The following is an 18,886-nucleotide window of genomic DNA, read 5'->3' on the forward strand; positions in this document are numbered from 1 at the left end:
CGCCTTCAGTACTTCCTCAACAGATGGCACCTCAGCCAGCCACTCACAGGGGGTGACTTCTTCCAATATTTGGGGCACCGCAGCCTCAGAAGTGTCATCCCCACTTTGTGCCACGATGTTTTCCTGGCTGAGGGATTTCCCCTCCCCCAGGACCTCACAGAAATACTCAGCAAATCTGCAAACCTGTTCCTGGGGGTCGGAGATTGGATCACCGTTTTTTCCCCTAATGATGGTAATAGGTGTGGCGCTGCAGGTTAATTTTTTTATGGAGTTAAATAGAGATTTGTGATCACGGGCCACTGAGGCAAAGACAAAGACAAAGATCCCCCATATAGCCTGTAACAGACTGTAGGGGCAAGTGCTGTTAGCGAGCACCTATGAAGGCCGGAACGGTACACGAGGGGGTGGGTGGCCAGGACCACGCCCGACCGCCTTTGTCTCCCTAGTGGCAATGTTTACACATCGCACCAGGTACTCATTTAAGGCTGAGTCGACCTAGGGGAGGCCCGGGACCGGTTCAGATAATCGTCACTGGTGTTGACCGTGAGCGGGAATCGAACTCGGGTCGCCAGGTTCATAGCGCAGCGCGCTAACCGCTACACTATCGCTTCCCACTGGTTCACTGACTCCCACACACACACATACTACCACACACACACACGTATTACCACACCCACACACACACATACTACAACTCCCACACACATTCTACAACACCCACACATACTCCCCCACACACACACAAACTCCCACACACATACTACCACACCCACACACACACACCCACACACACACACTCCCACACACATACTACCACACCCACACACACACCCACACATACTCCCACACACACACACCGACACACACACACACTCCAACACACATACTACCACACCCACACACACTCCCACACACATACTACCACACATACACTCCCACACACATACTACCACACACACACCCACACATACTACCACACCCACACATACTCCCCCACACACACACATCCACACACACTCCCACACACATACTACCACACCCACACACACGCCCACACATACTCCCACACACATACTACCACACCCACACATACTCCCCCACACACACCACCCACACACCCACACACATACTCCCACACACACAGCCACACACACTCCCACACACACACCCACACACACCCACACACACAGCCATACACATACTACCACACCCACACATTAACCTGCCGGTCCGCATCTTTAGAATTGTTGAAAGTAATAAAACTTTTTAAAAACGTACAGCACAGGGAAACAGGACGGAGACGATTCCGTGGAGTGAACGCGATGTCAGCTGTGCCCCGTGCAGTAAACGCACGCGACCCCATTCACGGTCGTCATCTGACAAGAGTCACCATCTCTCGCGGATAACAGGGACGACGATTATGACGGTAATGATGATGATGACGACGACGACAATGACGAGGTTGGGAGAATGATGGCGCTGAGCGGCAATTCTCAAATATTTCCAGGGCGTAACAATCCTACTCTGGACGTGAAACTAATGCAGCATTGTGTTTGATCTCAATTGCAGATAAAATAACGCTGAGAAAAATATGAACTTTACCCTCAAAAGGTTGGTAACCTCGATACTTGCTCTGCTCCTGTTTGCCTCTTTGCTTCACCATGGCTTCGAGTCGCTCAACAAACGCACGCAGGGGCCTCTGAAAGTTACCAAATGCTGCGGCCACACGTGTCTGCTGCGCACGGAACCCTTCACTCCAGCACTGCACGCAAACATTCTGATCGTGTCAGCCTTCTGGGACAACAGGCAGTGGCCAAACGTCGTCCGTATTTTGGCCATCGTAAACCGCGAGAGGCGTTACGCCCTCAGATGCAAGTTTTGTTCCAGCAACAGCTTCATCCATTATGGAACTCTCGCCAAGGTGTACGTGCACAGTGACCATTTCAACTTCCCTTGGGCTCTAGCAGACATCATATGTCTTCCTGTGTATTACAAAGAACATTACACTCCCGACTTTGTCGCCTTGCAGCACAATAAAGCCACGTTTCCGCTCATACCCATTGAGAATATGGGGCGACTGTCCCAAGAGTTAAGCTTCACCCACGACTTTGGCGTCTGCATCTCCACCCTGTTCGGAGGCTACAACAACGTGCTGCAGTTCACGCAGGCCATGGAGATGTACCGGCTGCTGGGAGCGGGACGCGTCACCATCTACAACAGCAGCTGCGGCCCCGAGTTAGACCGGGTGCTGGCCCACTACACGGCCACTGGTCTGGTCGAGGTGATCCCCTGGCCAATAGATCGGTACCTCACGCCGTCCACGGGGTGGACGTACCCAACTCACCCGGGCGACGTGCATTACTACGGACAAATAGCCGCTCTCAACGACTGCCTCTACCGACACATGTACGACACGCGCTACCTGGTGATGAACGACGTCGACGAGATTATAATTCCCGTGGGTTGCGCTGACTGGCGTTGTCTTCTTAAAAGGCTCAACAGGCTGTACCAGGCTGATATTTACATGGTTGACAGCCACGTCTTTCCGTACACAGCCACGGACGACTTTGGCAAGATGTTCGATAAGTGGCAGAATATTCCAGGGCACAATATTTTGACGCAGGTGCGACGTGAACCGAACATCCCGGGCACCTTTAACCCAAGCAAATTGATTGTCAATCCAAGAAAGGTCATTTGGACTTCGGTGCACTCTACGGAGAGAGCCATTGGTAAGACAGTGCATGTGCCCGCTAGGTATGCCAAGATGCACCACTACCGTACACCCGAGCAGCCCACACTGCCCAAAAAAGAACTCATCTTTGATGCTAAAATGTGGCATTACTATTCTGCCCTTATTGACAATGTGAACACCGTTTTGTATGAAACGGGGTTTCTTACGTAGAGCGGGTCGGATGGGAACAGCGTGTATTGTGCGCGAGTAAAGAGCTGGGTTCTGAAGTTGGTGCATGCGCGACTTCCACGGACACATTTGACATATTTTATTTCAAAATAGCTTTTTTTGTGTGAAAGGTTCAAAGTGGTATGTTGTCGTCTCTAAGATTCTTGTTTTCCTGCGACATTAAGATATGCTGTGAAGCCAAGAGGTGTCGTGGTTATGCAGAGAAACACGTAGGCGAAACCCTACGTGTTAAACAAACCTCTCAAAGCTCGACTGATTGGGGCTTCCCGGCTATGGATGGGGTGCCTGGAATACTGCACGAAACTAAATAATCCATTGCATTGACAGATAACCCAACACATTTAATTCAAATGTAGTAATGTGATAGCAAGTAACGAAGTATTTATAATTGTATCGGACTTGAAAATATCTCATTTTTATTCACCATTATTCATGCAAATTGCAGCTTGCAACACTGCACAATCTGCAACACACGGAAGTGTATACTTATACTGGTAGGAACGAAGTTGTAAACTGAGTGTACCAGCCTGCAATAGATTAATGTGTCCGGCCGTCCGTCCGTCCGTCCGTCCCCTTTCAATACTTTAACGAAGTGAAATCTCGTGCTGTTGGGGTTTAAAAATAAAATTGTGCAAAATTCCAATGTTCCTACCAGCCCACCCTGCAGGGACCTGTTATTAAGATGTTTTCAGCGAATGAGAATGTGTACACGTGGGAGGGAACGGGAAAACGTGTGTGAGGGGGCAACACTCTATCCCATACAGATGGGACAGATTACATTATTCCACACTGTGCTGTACCGCTATCTCCTGGCAAGCCGGGATATGGCACCTCGATGCCCAGTGCTGGATTACTGGTGTGCAGAGCCATCACTTCCCCAGCACAAATCGTTGAACAATAAAGCTTAATCCGAGCCACTTAACCACCACCGTGAAGCAGAGGATAAAGGCTGAGGTTCACCTCGTGTGGAAGGCTCCATTTATTTTATTAATTTGCTTATTTAAAAACTGAGAATACACCGAGAGCACACGGACCTGTCCAAGTGCACGGGTTCACCAAATTCCATGCAACAGATAAGCACTTGATGTATATATAGCTTTAAACTTGTTGGTACACATAATTGTGTCAATTGTATTCACTGTATTACACTGCTCAGGCCTGCAATTGGTAGCCAATCAGCCTATGAGCCAGTAGCAGCCCATGGCACTGCTATAGTCACCCAGTAGCAGCCCATGGCATTGTTATAGTCACCAAGTAGCAGCCCATGGCATTGTTATAGTCGCCCAGTAACAGCCCATGACACTGCTATTGTCACCAGTTGTCATACTATCTGCTAGATCCGGCACCTGTTCAGTTAACACCCAGTCACCAAGGCCTATTCTTGCAGTAGGCCACCATCTGCCTTTCTAACCCAGAGAATACATTTTCAGAAATACGTGTTTCTCAAGCCAAGTTTATTTTCACAAAGTGATTAAACAGTTGCTCAGTCTTAACACCAAAAAAATGGGTTTAACATAAGAAATTATGATTACCAGCTGAGTCCACTCTCACTAATGAATTTGTCCAAAAGTAAATCTTACTATGAGTAGCTGACTCAAGATGTTGTCGTTTTTTCAACAAAGATATTTCAAAACCTAGTAAAAATGCTGTTCATTACATGTGCTTTCCAAAATAAAGTCTGTTGATAGTTATCATGTCAAATGTATGTATCAATATATACAGTCCATTTTTTGCTTATACCAATATGCTATATCTCGATTGAGAATGGTCATGAAATGTCAGGTTGTAAGGGGCACAGTTCAGAAAACGATGGTTACCTGGTCCAGGGTGGCCAATTTACGTGCATTGTGAAAGGGTGTCAAGGTAGGGTGATGTGCGACATCTTCATTGATGTAAATGCGATCGTACATTCCCAAACGGCCTCAAGCGTCGTCACACGTACAGCTGAATGAGCTCATCGCTCACGGCAGACGGAGTGAGAACCCCCAGGTCGGTGATGAGCAAAGTGAGGAATGCGGGCGCCGTGTAGTCCGTGCGTGGGTGGGCTCCTGATCGAGCTTCGTTTGACAGCAACACATCTGGTTCGTACTGGCAACACAGCCACGTACAAAACACAGTCACCGAAATGCAATGTGGCAGGGAACACGACAGTCAAATGTAATCAGCCCTGCAGTTGTCTGCTCAGCCAGCGCTACCAGGAGGGTCTCCACTAGAGAGAGCTCTCCAGGGTACTTGGCCTACTCTTCTACGCTGACCAGAGATGGGAGGACTCGCGGGCTTTGAGATTGAATAAATTTGCCCATTTCAACTGCCGCGCCGAAAGATTGAATCGAATGCAAGTCCATTGTGGCAACCATTACATCACAGCAGTTCCCTAACATGTCATAATGCAATAATAATACATGTTAATTTACATTCATATATTTTACCTAAGGGAAGATGCTGGCAAAAACAAACAGCTTCACTCGTGAAGAGAATAAATCCACTTAAATGGCATCACTCAAGTGCTCCTTGTCGATTTTAAACTGTTTAGCTCGAACTTTAAGCTCGTGTCAGACAGCTAACCTAGTAACTACCAGAGCTATTTGGTTTCTGGTTAACATCTCCATTTAATGGAATAGTCCAGTGAACAGAAAATCAATAATCAGATGACATCTCATCTGAAATGTTTCTCAGTACAGCCCGTCAATGGCTGAGTAACGTAATGCGATAATAGAATTCCATTGTGTGATTAAGTATATTTGCATTCAGAATTTGATGGAATAGTTTCCCTATATCTATGAAAAACGTAATGTCCACCAAAATATGTATTGGTGGAAAAACAGCCTCAAGCAGTAGACTCCTGATCTGTCTTGAGACTCGGTGAAGCTTCCCTCGATAAAGGGAATTATTATTAAGACAACTAACATTGGCCCTTATGATTTCACTTAAAATATCTACTTTAACAAGTATAGACACTCATTTTACTTCAATCAGATACATTCATTTTATGTACACGTATTATAATTATCTTCGCAACAAACTGCAAACATTAATTTATATTTTAAAATATAAAAAAACTCACAATTAAAAAAAACTTGCATAAAACAATAAGCTGCAAAGTTCAAGAGTTACAGCACCTGAAGCGCTCTAACATGCACTTTCGCCGACGCACGTTTGTGAACTATTGCCCGACATGATACACACAGCCACGACCCGACTCCGCTGGCGTCATTCTGCAAAGAGATTCGTGGCACCGGGGTGCAAAGCGTTGCCACCGTCAAGTCCATCTCTACCCCCCCCCCCCCAGGTGAAGAAGGACCATTGCCCAAAACGTTGGCCTCGTGGATTTATTGTTCTGTTATGAGGCAGTGTTTGTGATTAATTTGTTGAGTTATCTGACATGTGCTTGTGCACCACTGCCAACGTAGCCCAATCAATCTTTATTGGAAAATCTGCCGTTGCATAATTACCTTGTATTTTTCAGGTACGTCCTGTTGGTTTAACGGGTAGAGTCTCATGAATTTGAAACTTTCTGCTACCACATACAGCGGTTTATTTTGCGCCTTAGCACAGATTGCCATCTGGTACGTGCCGATCTGCAACGCACAAACGCACAAAGGTTAAAATTGAGTTGACGAATGGCTCAACAATGTTGGTGGTGCTCGCTCTTCTTTATATAATATCAATGCAATTTATAACACGTACAATATTTCACAAACATACACCGCAATAAAGTATTAAAGCTTTCGTGACTGCATAAAATTACTCATTGGTTTTTTCGGTGTATGTCAATGCGCTTTTTTAAATACACAGGGCATACATACTTCCACAGATATGGGTACAACAGACACGATTCAGATGAATATAAATGGAATCAATGTTTACTGTGCTCACCGCAGACGCGCTTTGACCACAGGCAAACACAGCGATATGCACACACGCCCACACAAAAGCACACAGACGTACACTCACAGCAAGACGAATGCACACACAGTATGCACGTGAGCAAACAATTAAATTAGATCCATTTGGGCATTGACGCACGGAGTAATAAAACTCCACCGGTCATGTGCCCCCCACCCCATGCACCAACCCGTAATGACCAGGGTGGTGAAGTATGGTAACACAACGCCTATGACCGACATGGCATGGGCAAGCCTTCATCCAGGCAGCGATGACTTTCTGTAATTAGGAATAAATGTATATATCATTCTTCAAGGATTTAAAAATGAGAGACCTATTTGTGGTTGTTCTATGCACTGACCCCTACCAGACAAATATGAAATTTCCAACACTGGTTCAGAGCTGACAAAATGAAGATGAGCACTGGCCAGTGACGTGATAATGAATTGTGAGAATAAGTCAACAGATATATCGTGATAGGAAGGGTGTGTTCTGGATGGAAGTGGCTAGATGTGAAGAGGATCTGATGGCCTTTGGGTCTAGGTAAGTGGGGAGAATGTTCATCACTTTATTCCAGAACCTGGGATGTAATTAGAAGCGTATAATATAAAACGGCAGGAAAACATGACAGACGTTATTAAAAAGAGGTTCCAATGGCTGAGGTCAGTTTTCCGGACAACGGAGGAGGCTGGCAAGGCAGAGGCACCTAAAAGAGCAAAGGACAATTGAAAAGTAGTCTTTGTAGATCAGGTGTTAAAACTGCACAACCGTTACAGATTCTGGAACGGGAAAGCAATAGCGACGCTTGGTGCATCAACAGCAAAAGCCGTGATGCCGTCTTGTCTTTGACAAGCACAGCTATCCCCACACGCAGGTACACGGACGTGAACAAGCATGTTCAACGCGCACAAGCTCACGAGCAAAGGCACACGGCATACCTTGTTAATGATTCCTCCGCTCTCCACAACTCCTTCTGCTCCTACAAACACCAAATCCACTTGCTCCATGATGTAGCTGAAGACAGTGCCAAGGACACCACAGAAAACCACTCAAAGCGTTGATGTACTCTATCACGACCATCAGCACAAAATGCACCATGCTTACCACAGTTGTCATGGGTTGAAAACTTACAGAATATACATTTATTTGTTTGGTGTCATAACTGGAGGTCGTGAGTTTGCATGTAATATGTACGCATGTGGAACTTCTTTCGCACTGTACGTAGCCACCCAGAAACTTTCCACAGCAGGACTACAATAATCCACACCATGTACATCTCGGCCACGTGGCACTGGTTCGGCTGGCTGCCTTCTGTCCCTTGAGCTCTGGCTCCGTGGCCTCCCAGTTCTGGTTCCAACGCTCTGTCCCATTCTTGAAATATGCGCACGTTATAAATTGTGTTTATTATTCGTATTTATAATTATTACGCGGGGTGACCGTATCAACGTGGATCCCCCCCCAATCCACGGCGCACTGCAGAGGTTGCGTAATGTGCAACAGAACACGTGGCCAGCGCATTGTGCCACGCGTTATGGGAGGGAAGCGCGGCACGTGACCCGCCGCTAAAGTAATCCGCGATAAATTCTTGCTTCTTTCGGTAAAGTCACGTTGAAGGGAAACAATAAAATAATAAAGTATATAAAACAATATATTTTATTATTTTATTGTTTCCCTTCAACGTGACTTTACCGAAAGAACCAAGAATATGAATCACTGCAGTCACGAAAGCTTTAAATCAAAAATTACAAGGTTATGGGTTTTTCTAAGAACTAAACGAGACAAATCTATCTGCCGTATGGGTCGAGGTTGAAGGATATTTAGCATTTTTTTATTTGACATCCAAGTTTTAGAAATTCTAAATTATTTTCTCCTAAACAAATGCAGCCAGCACACACAGCTCATCTGTGCGGATGTAAAAGCAAATTGGACAAACACCCTTGCCTCTGCGTTTCCCTGCAGCCCAACTCTGCAGCCCGACTCTGCAGCTCTGCGTTTTCCCCACCCCACTTCCACGCGTCGCGGTTTGCAGTTCCGCAAAGCATTTTCACTCCATTGTGAGACCTCCTTTGTCAAAAACAAGATATAGTAATAGGTTGTGGTTATTGCAGACATGATGCCTTGAATAAAGGTGTCAGTTTTTTGTGCCAGTTAAAAGTGTAAAACCTATTACTATATCTTGTTACTGGCAAAGGAGGTCTCATAATGTAAATGCTCACCCCGAGCCCTCAATACTCTGATAGTGCGCTGTTTTTGAGTTGTACGCCTTTTGGCATCATCTGGTCCAACACCAGTGGAGACTAGGCTCTAAAGAAAGCCGTCTCGGGTGTGGACCAATCAAATTCAAGGACAGTGCATATTATTATCAGAGTTGTCTTTTGGTTTGCATTTTGACTGCTTGTGTTGTGGTTATTGCAAACATGATGCCTTTAATAAAGGTGTCAGTTTTTTGTGCCAGTTAAAAGGGTAAAACCTATTACTACATTTTCACTCCGCCGCTGATTACGGGGGTAGTCACGAACCGCCAATAACTCGCAAATGACAAGGGATACGCGGATTACTGGAGTTCTGCTCTATGTGTAGATAACGTGTGGACTAAGATAATAGGGACAAAGATATATACGTATGATCCCCAGTCAAATTTATAACATGTCCCTGCGGAAGCTAAAAGCCAAATATATTCTCGGCTTACCCGACTGCAGCGTCCAGGATAACAGTTACAGGAACGGAAAGCTCCCGGATTCGCTGGGCCATGGCATGTCTGCGATTCAGAATAAACACAGTCACACGTCTACCAGAGCCCACCACGGCACATGCACAACAGTTGCTGAACAATTCAAATCTGTAACATCTAAGTAGAAACATCAGCACAGGCCGGAAAAACGAATGGTTTAACAACATGCAAAAACATGCACTTAGTGTATGTGGAGCCCTCAGCCTGCAATCTACCAACCCTCGAGGACCTGCACACGACAAGGTCCATGAGGCGAGCGAGGAAGATTATGGTCGATTTCTCCCACCCTGGACACTCTCTGTTTCAGCTACTCCCCTCTGGCAGAAGGCTTCGGTCCATCAGGACCAAAACCTCACGCCATAAAAACAGTTTCTTCCCATCTGCTGCTGGCCTGTTAAACAAGGCCAAGGGCTTACACTGTTTTTAACATTTTATCTACATAATGACACCTTGCCGATATTAACTATGTTAACCTATTTGTATTTTTTATTTTAAAATTATATCTTAAAGCTATTTTATATTCGATATTTATTCAATTTTATATACTTCAGCCCCTTGGTGTTAGACTTTTAACCCTTATTATAGTAAGACTTGTTTAAAACTTATTTAAGATTTTAGATTCCTATATGTTGAATGTATGCACCATCCTGCCAAAGTAAATTCCGTGTCGGTGCGAACTTTCATGGCGAATAAAACCCTTTCTGATTCTGATTCAACCACCATTTCCTGAAGACCAAACATGACTAACTCGTCTACAGTTATATTCTTAGTTTTTTCGGTAAAGTCACAAAAGTCACAAAATTCGTCTACAGTTGTTTCTTTATGTCACTGCTGCCTGTTTGGTTCATCATGTAGAATTTTACAAATGATATTGTACCGCTCCGCCACATAAAGGACCCTGATTGGTTCTTACCTGGTTTAAAAAGGAAGGCATACACGAAACATTATGGTTGCCATAAACGATGATAAACGTTCTCTACGTAGTGTTCACTGTAGTTTTCTGATGCATTTTCTGGTTGTACCGCGCATTGTTTAAACTATACTAAACTATTTCTTGTTTCATCAGGTAAGGCCCACGAAGCTATATAGCTCTTTTTCTGAAGTGACCTGGCCACAAATGATAGCTTAACAAAGTGGCTTATCACGTGGAAATGTATAGCAGCCAAGTACTCTAAACGCACATTTCTAAATGCGGAGGGCAAAACCGGAGGACCCGGAGAAAAATCCACACGACCACAGGGAGAGAGACACTCCAACTCCAAATATACAGGCATCAGGGTCAGGATCGAACCCACGACTTCATGCATACCAGGCGAAGTAGTCAACATCTCGCCACCGTGGCGCCATGTCCAACGTAGCTCCCGGCACGCAGAGTGAAACGTCTGAAACGTCGGAAACGACGCTGAGCCACACGCGGCACCACCCGTGCTCGCATGGGGGAGCTACACAGAAAACCCCGGACACTCCACGCAGTGGTATTCCATTGCGCGTTCACGGCGAGGGTGTTTACCCCGAGCGGTCGGGGCAGGACTCCGTGACGTAAACGTGGAAGCGCTTCTTGGAGGCGGCGGCCTCGGCCAGGACGCGCAGGACAACCCGCGAGCTGGAGTGGGTCAGGATCGTCTACGAAGCAGAGCGTGACAGAAAACACACAGAGATGTGTCTGCCTACTTCCAGCACGCGGCACATGAGACATCGGCAAAAACGTGTTTGGGGATTTCAAATACGATGTGGTTTTATTCGGCATTAAAACACGACGATGCATCCAGACGCTACTCAATGATGACACAGTTATACAACATGCACACTATCGTTACACGTTGTGTATTGTCAATAAAATACAAGTGGTCATATACAGTGAGGGAAAAAAGTATTGATCCCCTGCTGATTTTGTACGTTTGCCCACTGACGAAGAAATGATCAGTCTATAATTTTAATGGTAGGTTTATTCGAACAGTGAGAGACAGAATAACAACAAAAAAATCCAGAAAAACGGATGTAAAAAATGTTATAAATTGATATGCATTTGCAAATAATCGCACCAACTGTTGTCACCTTCTCACCAAGCTGCTTGGCAATGGTCTTGTAGCCCATTCCAGCCTTGTGTAGGTCTACAATCTTGTCCCTGACATCCTTGGAGAGCTCTTTGGTCTTGGCTATGGTGGAGAGTTTGGAATCTGATTGATTGATTGCTTCTGTGGACAGGTGTCTTTTATACAGGTAACAAGCTGAGATTAGGAACACTCCCTTTAAGAGTGTGCTCCTAATCTCAGCTCGTTACCTGTATAAAAGACACCTGGGAGCCAGAAATCTTTCTGATTGAGAGGGGGTCAAATACTTATTTCCCTCATTAAAATGCAAAACAATTTATAACATTTTTGACATGCGTTTTTCTGGATTTTGTTGTTGTTATTCTGTCTCTTACTGTTCAAATAAACCTACCATTAAAATTATAGACTGATCATTTCTTTGTCAGTGGGCAAACGTACAAAATCAGCAGGGGATCAAATACTTTTTTCCCTCACTGTAGATATTGGTCCTCGTTAAACTCAAAAACATAATACGTAACACAAAATAACTTGAATAAGTATGTCCAGCAGAGAGCTACTTGCCCATAAACATCAGGGAGTTCACGATCATTGGTTTGAGCAAGTCTGATGAGACAAGGAATGTTGAAACCAGTCCCCTACTTTTTTTTATGTGGAGAGACAAACATGCGTCTCTTTATTGATTTGGTTACTCATATGCTCCACAATGATGTGTCTCATCGTCCCAGTTTCCTGCCTTTTTCCCACGTAACTCCTCAGCCAACTCTATATGCCTCTTCCGAGGAACTTACCCACTCTACTCCTATTGGTTTATTAAGGGCATCCTGCCGTGTTCCTTACGCATGTATAGTCAGGGAGAAAAGTGTTGATGCTCAAGCAATCTAGGCACTGTGCTCTATTGGAGGCCCTGAGCACACAGTAGAACTCCAGAAATGAATGTATGCATGAACTGGGATATACCATCAGGTTTGACAGAATGTTCACATGTAAACATTTAGATATGAATACATTTTGCCTTAAAACTTTCGTGACTGCAGGAATTCATATTCGTGGTTCTTTCGGCAAAGTCACGTAGATAGGAAAAGGGAAAAGGAAAAAAAGGAAAAAATAAAAATAAAAGCAAAAAACCACGACGTTTCGATCGCAACACAAGCGGTCTTCATCAGGCAGATTTTAATTTTATTTTATTTTTATTTTCTATCTACGTGACTTTACAGAAAGAACCAAGAATATAAATTCACGTATTACAGTATGTAATTAGCATGCAGTGTTAAGGACAGTTGGACATTTCTGTAGGCAACGCGAGAGAATGAGATTACGAGCATCGCTATACCACACAATTGCACGGATCACTTACCGCGCCATCACGAATGAACGACTGCGACATTTTGGCAATCTTGTTCCTCGAGTCTGAGATTTTCGACAGAAACAATTCGCCTCTCTCGATCAGAATCTGTCGGCACTCAGCGATGGGCTGTTCACCATACGGCATTGTCGGAATAAAGACAAAAATATTAGGCACTGACGCTTGGAAAGAGTTTGACTTTTTTTTTACACAGTGATAAAGATGTCAGCTGGCTGGAACTTAAAACATTCCAATGATTCCTAATCCACAAATGGATGAAGGCCACCCCATGCCATGTCAGTCATGGGGTTTTGCTTTTTAAAGAACAGTTCAAGATCGTACTATCAAGATACATTTCTACATTGAGTTTGGCGATGGGCAGCAGTGTTTGGTGAGAGTGAAAGCAAGTTAAACACACTCTCTCACCTTTTCATCAAGCTTAGTGAGAGTGATGGTTCTCAGAAACAGCTCACAGCAAGAAGACATGGACACAGATGCGTCGATGCCACTCAATAGGCGCATAATGCTCTTGAGGCTCTCCCTCAGGCCCTGCAAGGTCTCCCCTACACACACACACAAGACAAATGCCCCATCTAAGTTTAACCTTTACCGCTGTTGGAATATGTGCAGCACCTCCGATTAGCGCGGTTGGCTATGTACGGCGCGAAAGAAGTTCAACATACATACAAGAACGTTCCTAAGGCAATGATGGAAAACAAAAAGTGGTTAATCACTTATTTCAAGTGAACATGGTGTATCCGATTTGTGTTCGTCCTCCGATCCACGCGTTCCTTCGTCTCTTCGTGTAATCCCCAACATGCATCTCGCCACGTTTCCTTTTTGCACTTTTCAGCTGTTGTTCAATTTCCATCGACACCGAGCACACTGGACGCACATTCCCACGTGTAGCATGATGATACACGTGGGGAACACGAGAGGCTTACCGGTGTCCCGCTTGAGGAAGTGGATCAGGGTGCGGATTGCAGCCACAGCCGACGGATTGTCTGGGTCCTGCTCTATTTGACCTTTGAAAAATGCAACCACTCCTAAAACAAACAAAAAAATGTCACATCAACACATATCCAGAACAGTGTGTAACCTTCCCATCAGTGCGCATCTCTTAAGTTTATTAACATGGTGCCCTTTTTCTGATCTCATGTGCTTCATAATAGCACTAGCCTCATGCATTCCTCTTTGTCCAGTAGTATCCTGCCACTCTCTCCCTGTGTCTTCCTCAAGCCTTGCTCACAAAGTCCACAATACCTCCACGGGAGCTTACCTGGATTACAACTGCACTGGCCAGGGAATACATTCGGCTGGCATGCAGCACTGTGCATTGCAGCAGTCAATTTGGATGTGTGCAGCCCCTTGTAGATCCGCTGCTGGATGAGGGTCTGTGCATGCTGTGTGGGTCGTGAAGGTCGTGTGACCACAATTCATTTCACTGTCCGTACAGCTTTGTAAAGGCAATCATGGGTGCAAAGAAGCCATGGGCAGGACCGTGGACTTTGCTGCATTGCCCTCTGCTGGCCACCACCACCGAAAAGCATGATAATCACCAAACACGTATGACGACCAAGCACAGCATTGGCATTCCCCCAATGCCAACCCAGTCACGCAGTGTCTGGAACACACCGGGACATATCAACTTCACTTAACGTGAAATCTCATTCGGCTGTCATGTTAACTGTGAAAATGACCGTGCATTGTGACGCACACTGCTCAGCTACCTTCGTCATCCATCACTTGAGGCATTGCGATTTCAGTGCAGCACTTGCGTCAGAATTCGTTACCTAGAAAATAAAAACACGAAACAGTGGAACATTGTGTAAGTAGCGCCTTGTGTCTAGAAGTTATAACTCGGGTCAAAATCCCAAGCTGGGAAGCGTCACATTTGACATTTGGCGTTGAGGTGCAACCAGTGGTAGAATTCTCGTCTCCTATGCCAACGTTTCCTCAGCGGGTGGTCTCCACTTCTGCTCGTCTGCCCGTGCAATTAAAGAGCAGCATCTTCACACGTGGCATGAGAGCAGTGCGAACTCCACGGCCAAGTATTCTCCATCACACGAGGTAAACATTTAGCCCAGCGCCCCAAGGGGCCCCTGACGTGCAGCTCCCGACAAGACACAGCAGACGTGATGGCACCTCCCATCACCATCATCGTGCCGCTGTCAAACCCAAATTGTTTCAAATGTGTGGCGAAACCCTCACACTGATGATGTCTTATCGGCCAAAGTGGCTCCCCCTATGAACATTAGTGAAGAACACTGAATTTCGATTTAAAGCTTTCGTGACTGCAAGGATTCATCTTCTTTGGTTGTTTCGGTAAAGTCACGTAGAAAGAGAATAAAATAATAAATAACACAATAAAATTCTCACGACGTTTCGGCCACAACACAAGTGGCCTTCTTCAGGCGAAAGGATGTTCCTTTCACCGGAAGGCCACTTCAGACTGTTGAAGTCTAGACTTTTCACGAGTTAAACTGAACCCACTGGTACCGCGGGTATATTACGTGCTGTGGTAACCATCAAATACTGCTTCGCAGTGTCCGTAAAGATGCCATGACATAAATGGACACACGAGTTGGCAGGCCATCCACCGCGTGCCGGAGCCACGCTCCACATTCACCAAATGCACGACAGTCGTGGCAGGACGGATCCTCCTCCTGCGGGAGACGATTTAGTCTCGGCGAGGCTTTCTGGCTAAACAAGCGAAATAATAATATCATGACGATGATGACGATGATAACAATGGTGACATGTACAGATTGTCAACAACGGTGATTACAACGTGCTGATCGTGAATGGCGAGGCGTGAGACCCAGCGGGCCAGACTCTCACGCCGAGTACGTGAGGTGAGAGAGAGTACGTGAGGTGAGAGAGTACGTGAGGTGAGAGAGAGTACGTGAGGTGAGAGAGTACGTGAGGTGAGAGAGTACGTGAGGTGAGAGAGTACGTGAGGTGAGAGGGTACGTGAGGTGAGAGAGAGTACGTGAGGTGAGAGAGTACGTGAGGTGAGGGAGAGTACGTGAGGTGAGAGAGTACGTGAGGTGAGAGAGTACATGAGGAGAGAGAGTACGTGAGGTGAGAGGGTACGTGAGGTGAGAGAGAGTACGTGAGGTGAGAGAGTACGTGAGGTGAGAGAGTACGTGAGGTGAGAGAGTACGTGAGGTGAGAGGGTACGTGAGGTGAGAGAGTACGTGAGGTGAGGGAGAGTACGTGAGGTGAGAGAGTGCGTGAGGTGAGAGAGTACGTGAGGTGAGAGAGTGAGGTGAGAGGGTACGTGAGGTGAGAGAGAGTACGTGAGGTGAGAGAGAGTACGTGAGGTGAGAGAGTACGTGAGGTGAGAGAGTACGTGAGGTGAGAGGGTACGTGAGGTGAGAGAGTACGTGAGGTGAGGGAGAGTACGTGAGGTGAGAGAGTGCGTGAGGTGAGAGAGTACGTGAGGTGAGAGAGTAAGTGAGGTGAGAGGGTACGTGAGGTGAGAGAGTACGTGAGGTGAGAGAGTAAGTGAGGTGAGAGGGTACGTGAGGTGAGAGAGAGTACGTGAGGTGAGAGAGAGTACGTGAGGTGAGAGAGTACGTGAGGTGAGAGAGTACGTGAGGTGAGGGAGAGTACGTGAGGTGAGAGAGTACGTGAGGTGAGAGAGTACGTGAGGTGAGAGAGTGCGTGAGGTGAGAGAGTACGTGAGGTGAGGGAGAGTACGTGAGGTGAGAGAGTACGTGAGGTGAGAGAGTACGTGAGGTGAGAGAGTGCGTGAGGTGAGAGAGTACGTGAGGTGAGAGAGTAAGTGAGGTGAGAGGGTACGTGAGGTGAGAGAGAGTACGTGAGGTGAGAGGGTACGTGAGGTGAGAGGGTACGTGAGGTGAGAGGGTACGTGAGGTGAGAGGGTACGTGAGGTGAGAGAGAGTACGTGAGGTGAGAGGGTACGTGAGGTGAGAGAGAGTACGTGAGGTGAGAGAGTACGTGAGGTGAGAGGGTACGTGAGGTGAGAGAGAGTACGTGAGGTGAGAGAGTACGTGAGGTGAGAGAGGGTACGTGAGGTGAGAGAGTACGTGAGGTGAGAGGGTACGTGAGGTGAGAGAGAGTACGTGAGGTGAGAGAGTACGTGAGGTGAGAGAGTACGTGAGGTGAGAGAGGGTACGTGAGGTGAGAGAGAGTACGTGAGGTGAGAGGGTACGTGAGGTGAGAGAGAGTACGTGAGGTGAGAGGTAACGTGAGGTGAGAGAGTACGTGAGGTGAGAGAGAGTACGTGAGGTGAGAGAGTACGTGAGGTGAGAGTACGTGAGGAGAGAGAGTACGTGAGGTGAGAGAGTAAGTGAGGTGAGGGTACGTGAGGTGAAAGAGAGTACGTGAGGTGAGAGAGAGTACGTGAGGTGAGGGTACGTGAGGTGAGAGAGTACGTGAGGTGAGAGGGTACGTGAGGTGAGAGAGAGTACGTGAGGTGAGAGAGTACGTGAGGTGAGCGGCTGCTGTTGGTGAGGAACACGTGGAGCCGTGCCGAGGCCTTTATGAGAATACGAACAGCAGTCACACCACTTTACACATCACCACCACCACCACCACACACACGTGACCCCGTCACCCATTACTATCACGTTACTCTGTCACACACACGCGCGTTAGAATAGCAATAGACACACACGAGCTTTACCCTGCTAACCAGCTCCGTTATACCGTGCAAGTCGATGGTGGGCGGGAAGACCCTATACCCCATTTACGACCGAGTCCAATAGGACAGTATGGCAAAGGGGTATAGGGACTTCTCGCCCGTCACATCCACTGCGCTAGGGTATTGACGAGCACGACTCTCATCAGCGGCATCGCGTCGCCGGCACACGACAGCCACGTTGTGCGTGTGGTGGTGGTGTTGGTGGTAGTGTAGGTGGTGTTGTTGGTGGTGGTGTTGGTGGTAGTGTTGGTGGTGTTGGTGTTGTTGTTGGTGGTGGTGTTGGTGGTAGTGTTGGTGGTGGTGTTGATGTTGTGGTAGTGTAGGTGGTGGTGTTGGTGGTAGTGTTGGTGGTGGTGTTGGTGATGGTGGTAGTGTAGGTGGTGTTGATGGTGGTGGTGTTGGTGGTAGTGTAGGTGGTGTTGATGGTGGTGTTGGTGGTAGTGTAGGTGGTGGTGTTGTTGGTGGTAGTGTAGGTGGTATTGGTGGTGGTGTTGTTGGTGGTGGTGGTAGTGTAGGTGGTGTTGTTGGTGGTGGTGTTGGTGGTGTTGTTGGTGTTGGTGGTAGTGTTGGTGGTGGTGTTGATGGTGGTGGTTCGTCTTCAACGCGCAAGCTCCGCCACTCACTCCACACTGAGCGCGGCCATGCCGCACTTACCCACGCGCGCCGCCCGTCGTGTCAGATCGGAAGTTTTAAATTGTAAAAAAAACCTCCAGATCTAGAGGCAAAACCTCTGTATTCTGAGCAAAGATTTGATTATAGATCCCGTGGCCGGACTAGAAGACGCTCCGGTAGGAGGGACCAATGTAGTTTACGGTCACGCACAGCTCGCGTTATAAGAGGCGCCCCGAACTTTTTCAGTAAAATAACGGAGGGAAGTTTGTCTTGTAAATCCGTAGAATGTGGTCATGATCGCCACAGTTGTGCTTGCCTTCTTTCCAGACGTGGAGAATATAACGAGAACACCAAGTATAGACATCTACATGTAGAGTTTAGGTCCGCTGTGTCACCATCACCTGGACGAGTGGCTGCCCAAAGCTCCCCCGATGACAGCTGTTCTCAACTCTCCCAATGCAAAATCATACAGCCCTGTCGGAGAGGGTTAAACCTGGTGTTAGTTTTAATGCTTTGATACTGGAAAGAACAGCAACAAGGTTTAATAGATAAAGTAACTTGGTTGTGGTGAAAAACGATATCGTGAAACCTTCATGTGTACAGTAGCAGCACTACTGTACCGCTCACTCAACGATCCGTGGATCGGGAACGTGCGGGAATTCGCATCGATTCT

At 46.7% G+C, this 18,886-nt stretch overlaps 1 protein-coding gene across 5 annotated transcripts; it reads right to left on the minus strand.

The window, feature by feature from the left end:
- Positions 1-4,357: 4,357 nt before the first annotated feature.
- EIF2B1 (eukaryotic translation initiation factor 2B subunit alpha) lies at positions 4,358-18,884 on the minus strand. 5 transcript variants are annotated; one of them, XM_032951029.2, is made up of 11 exons: positions 18,803-18,884; positions 18,615-18,687; positions 14,660-14,722; positions 13,874-13,975; positions 13,356-13,492; positions 12,942-13,058; positions 11,047-11,159; positions 9,495-9,563; positions 7,744-7,819; positions 6,373-6,498; positions 4,358-5,008 (listed from the first exon to the last, which is right to left on the minus strand). In XM_032951029.2, exons 3-11 carry the CDS (start codon positions 14,682-14,684, stop codon positions 4,853-4,855), a joined length of 921 nt encoding a protein of 306 aa, XP_032806920.1. In that variant the 5' UTR covers positions 14,685-14,722; positions 18,615-18,687; positions 18,803-18,884; the 3' UTR covers positions 4,358-4,852. The 5 variants fall into 5 exon arrangements, with proteins under 5 accessions (XP_032806920.1, XP_032806917.1, XP_032806919.1 ...); XM_032951026.2 differs by having other exon boundaries at positions 18,256-18,687; positions 18,803-18,883; XM_032951028.2 differs by having other exon boundaries at positions 18,615-18,838.
- Positions 18,885-18,886: the final 2 nt, after the last annotated feature.

This window comes from Petromyzon marinus, chromosome 10 (genome assembly GCF_048934315.1).
Source record: "Petromyzon marinus isolate PM22_M1 ecotype Great Lakes invasive population chromosome 10, UKy_Petmar_22M1.pri1.0, whole genome shotgun sequence".
Taxonomy (NCBI): Eukaryota; Metazoa; Chordata; class Hyperoartia; order Petromyzontiformes; family Petromyzontidae; genus Petromyzon; species Petromyzon marinus.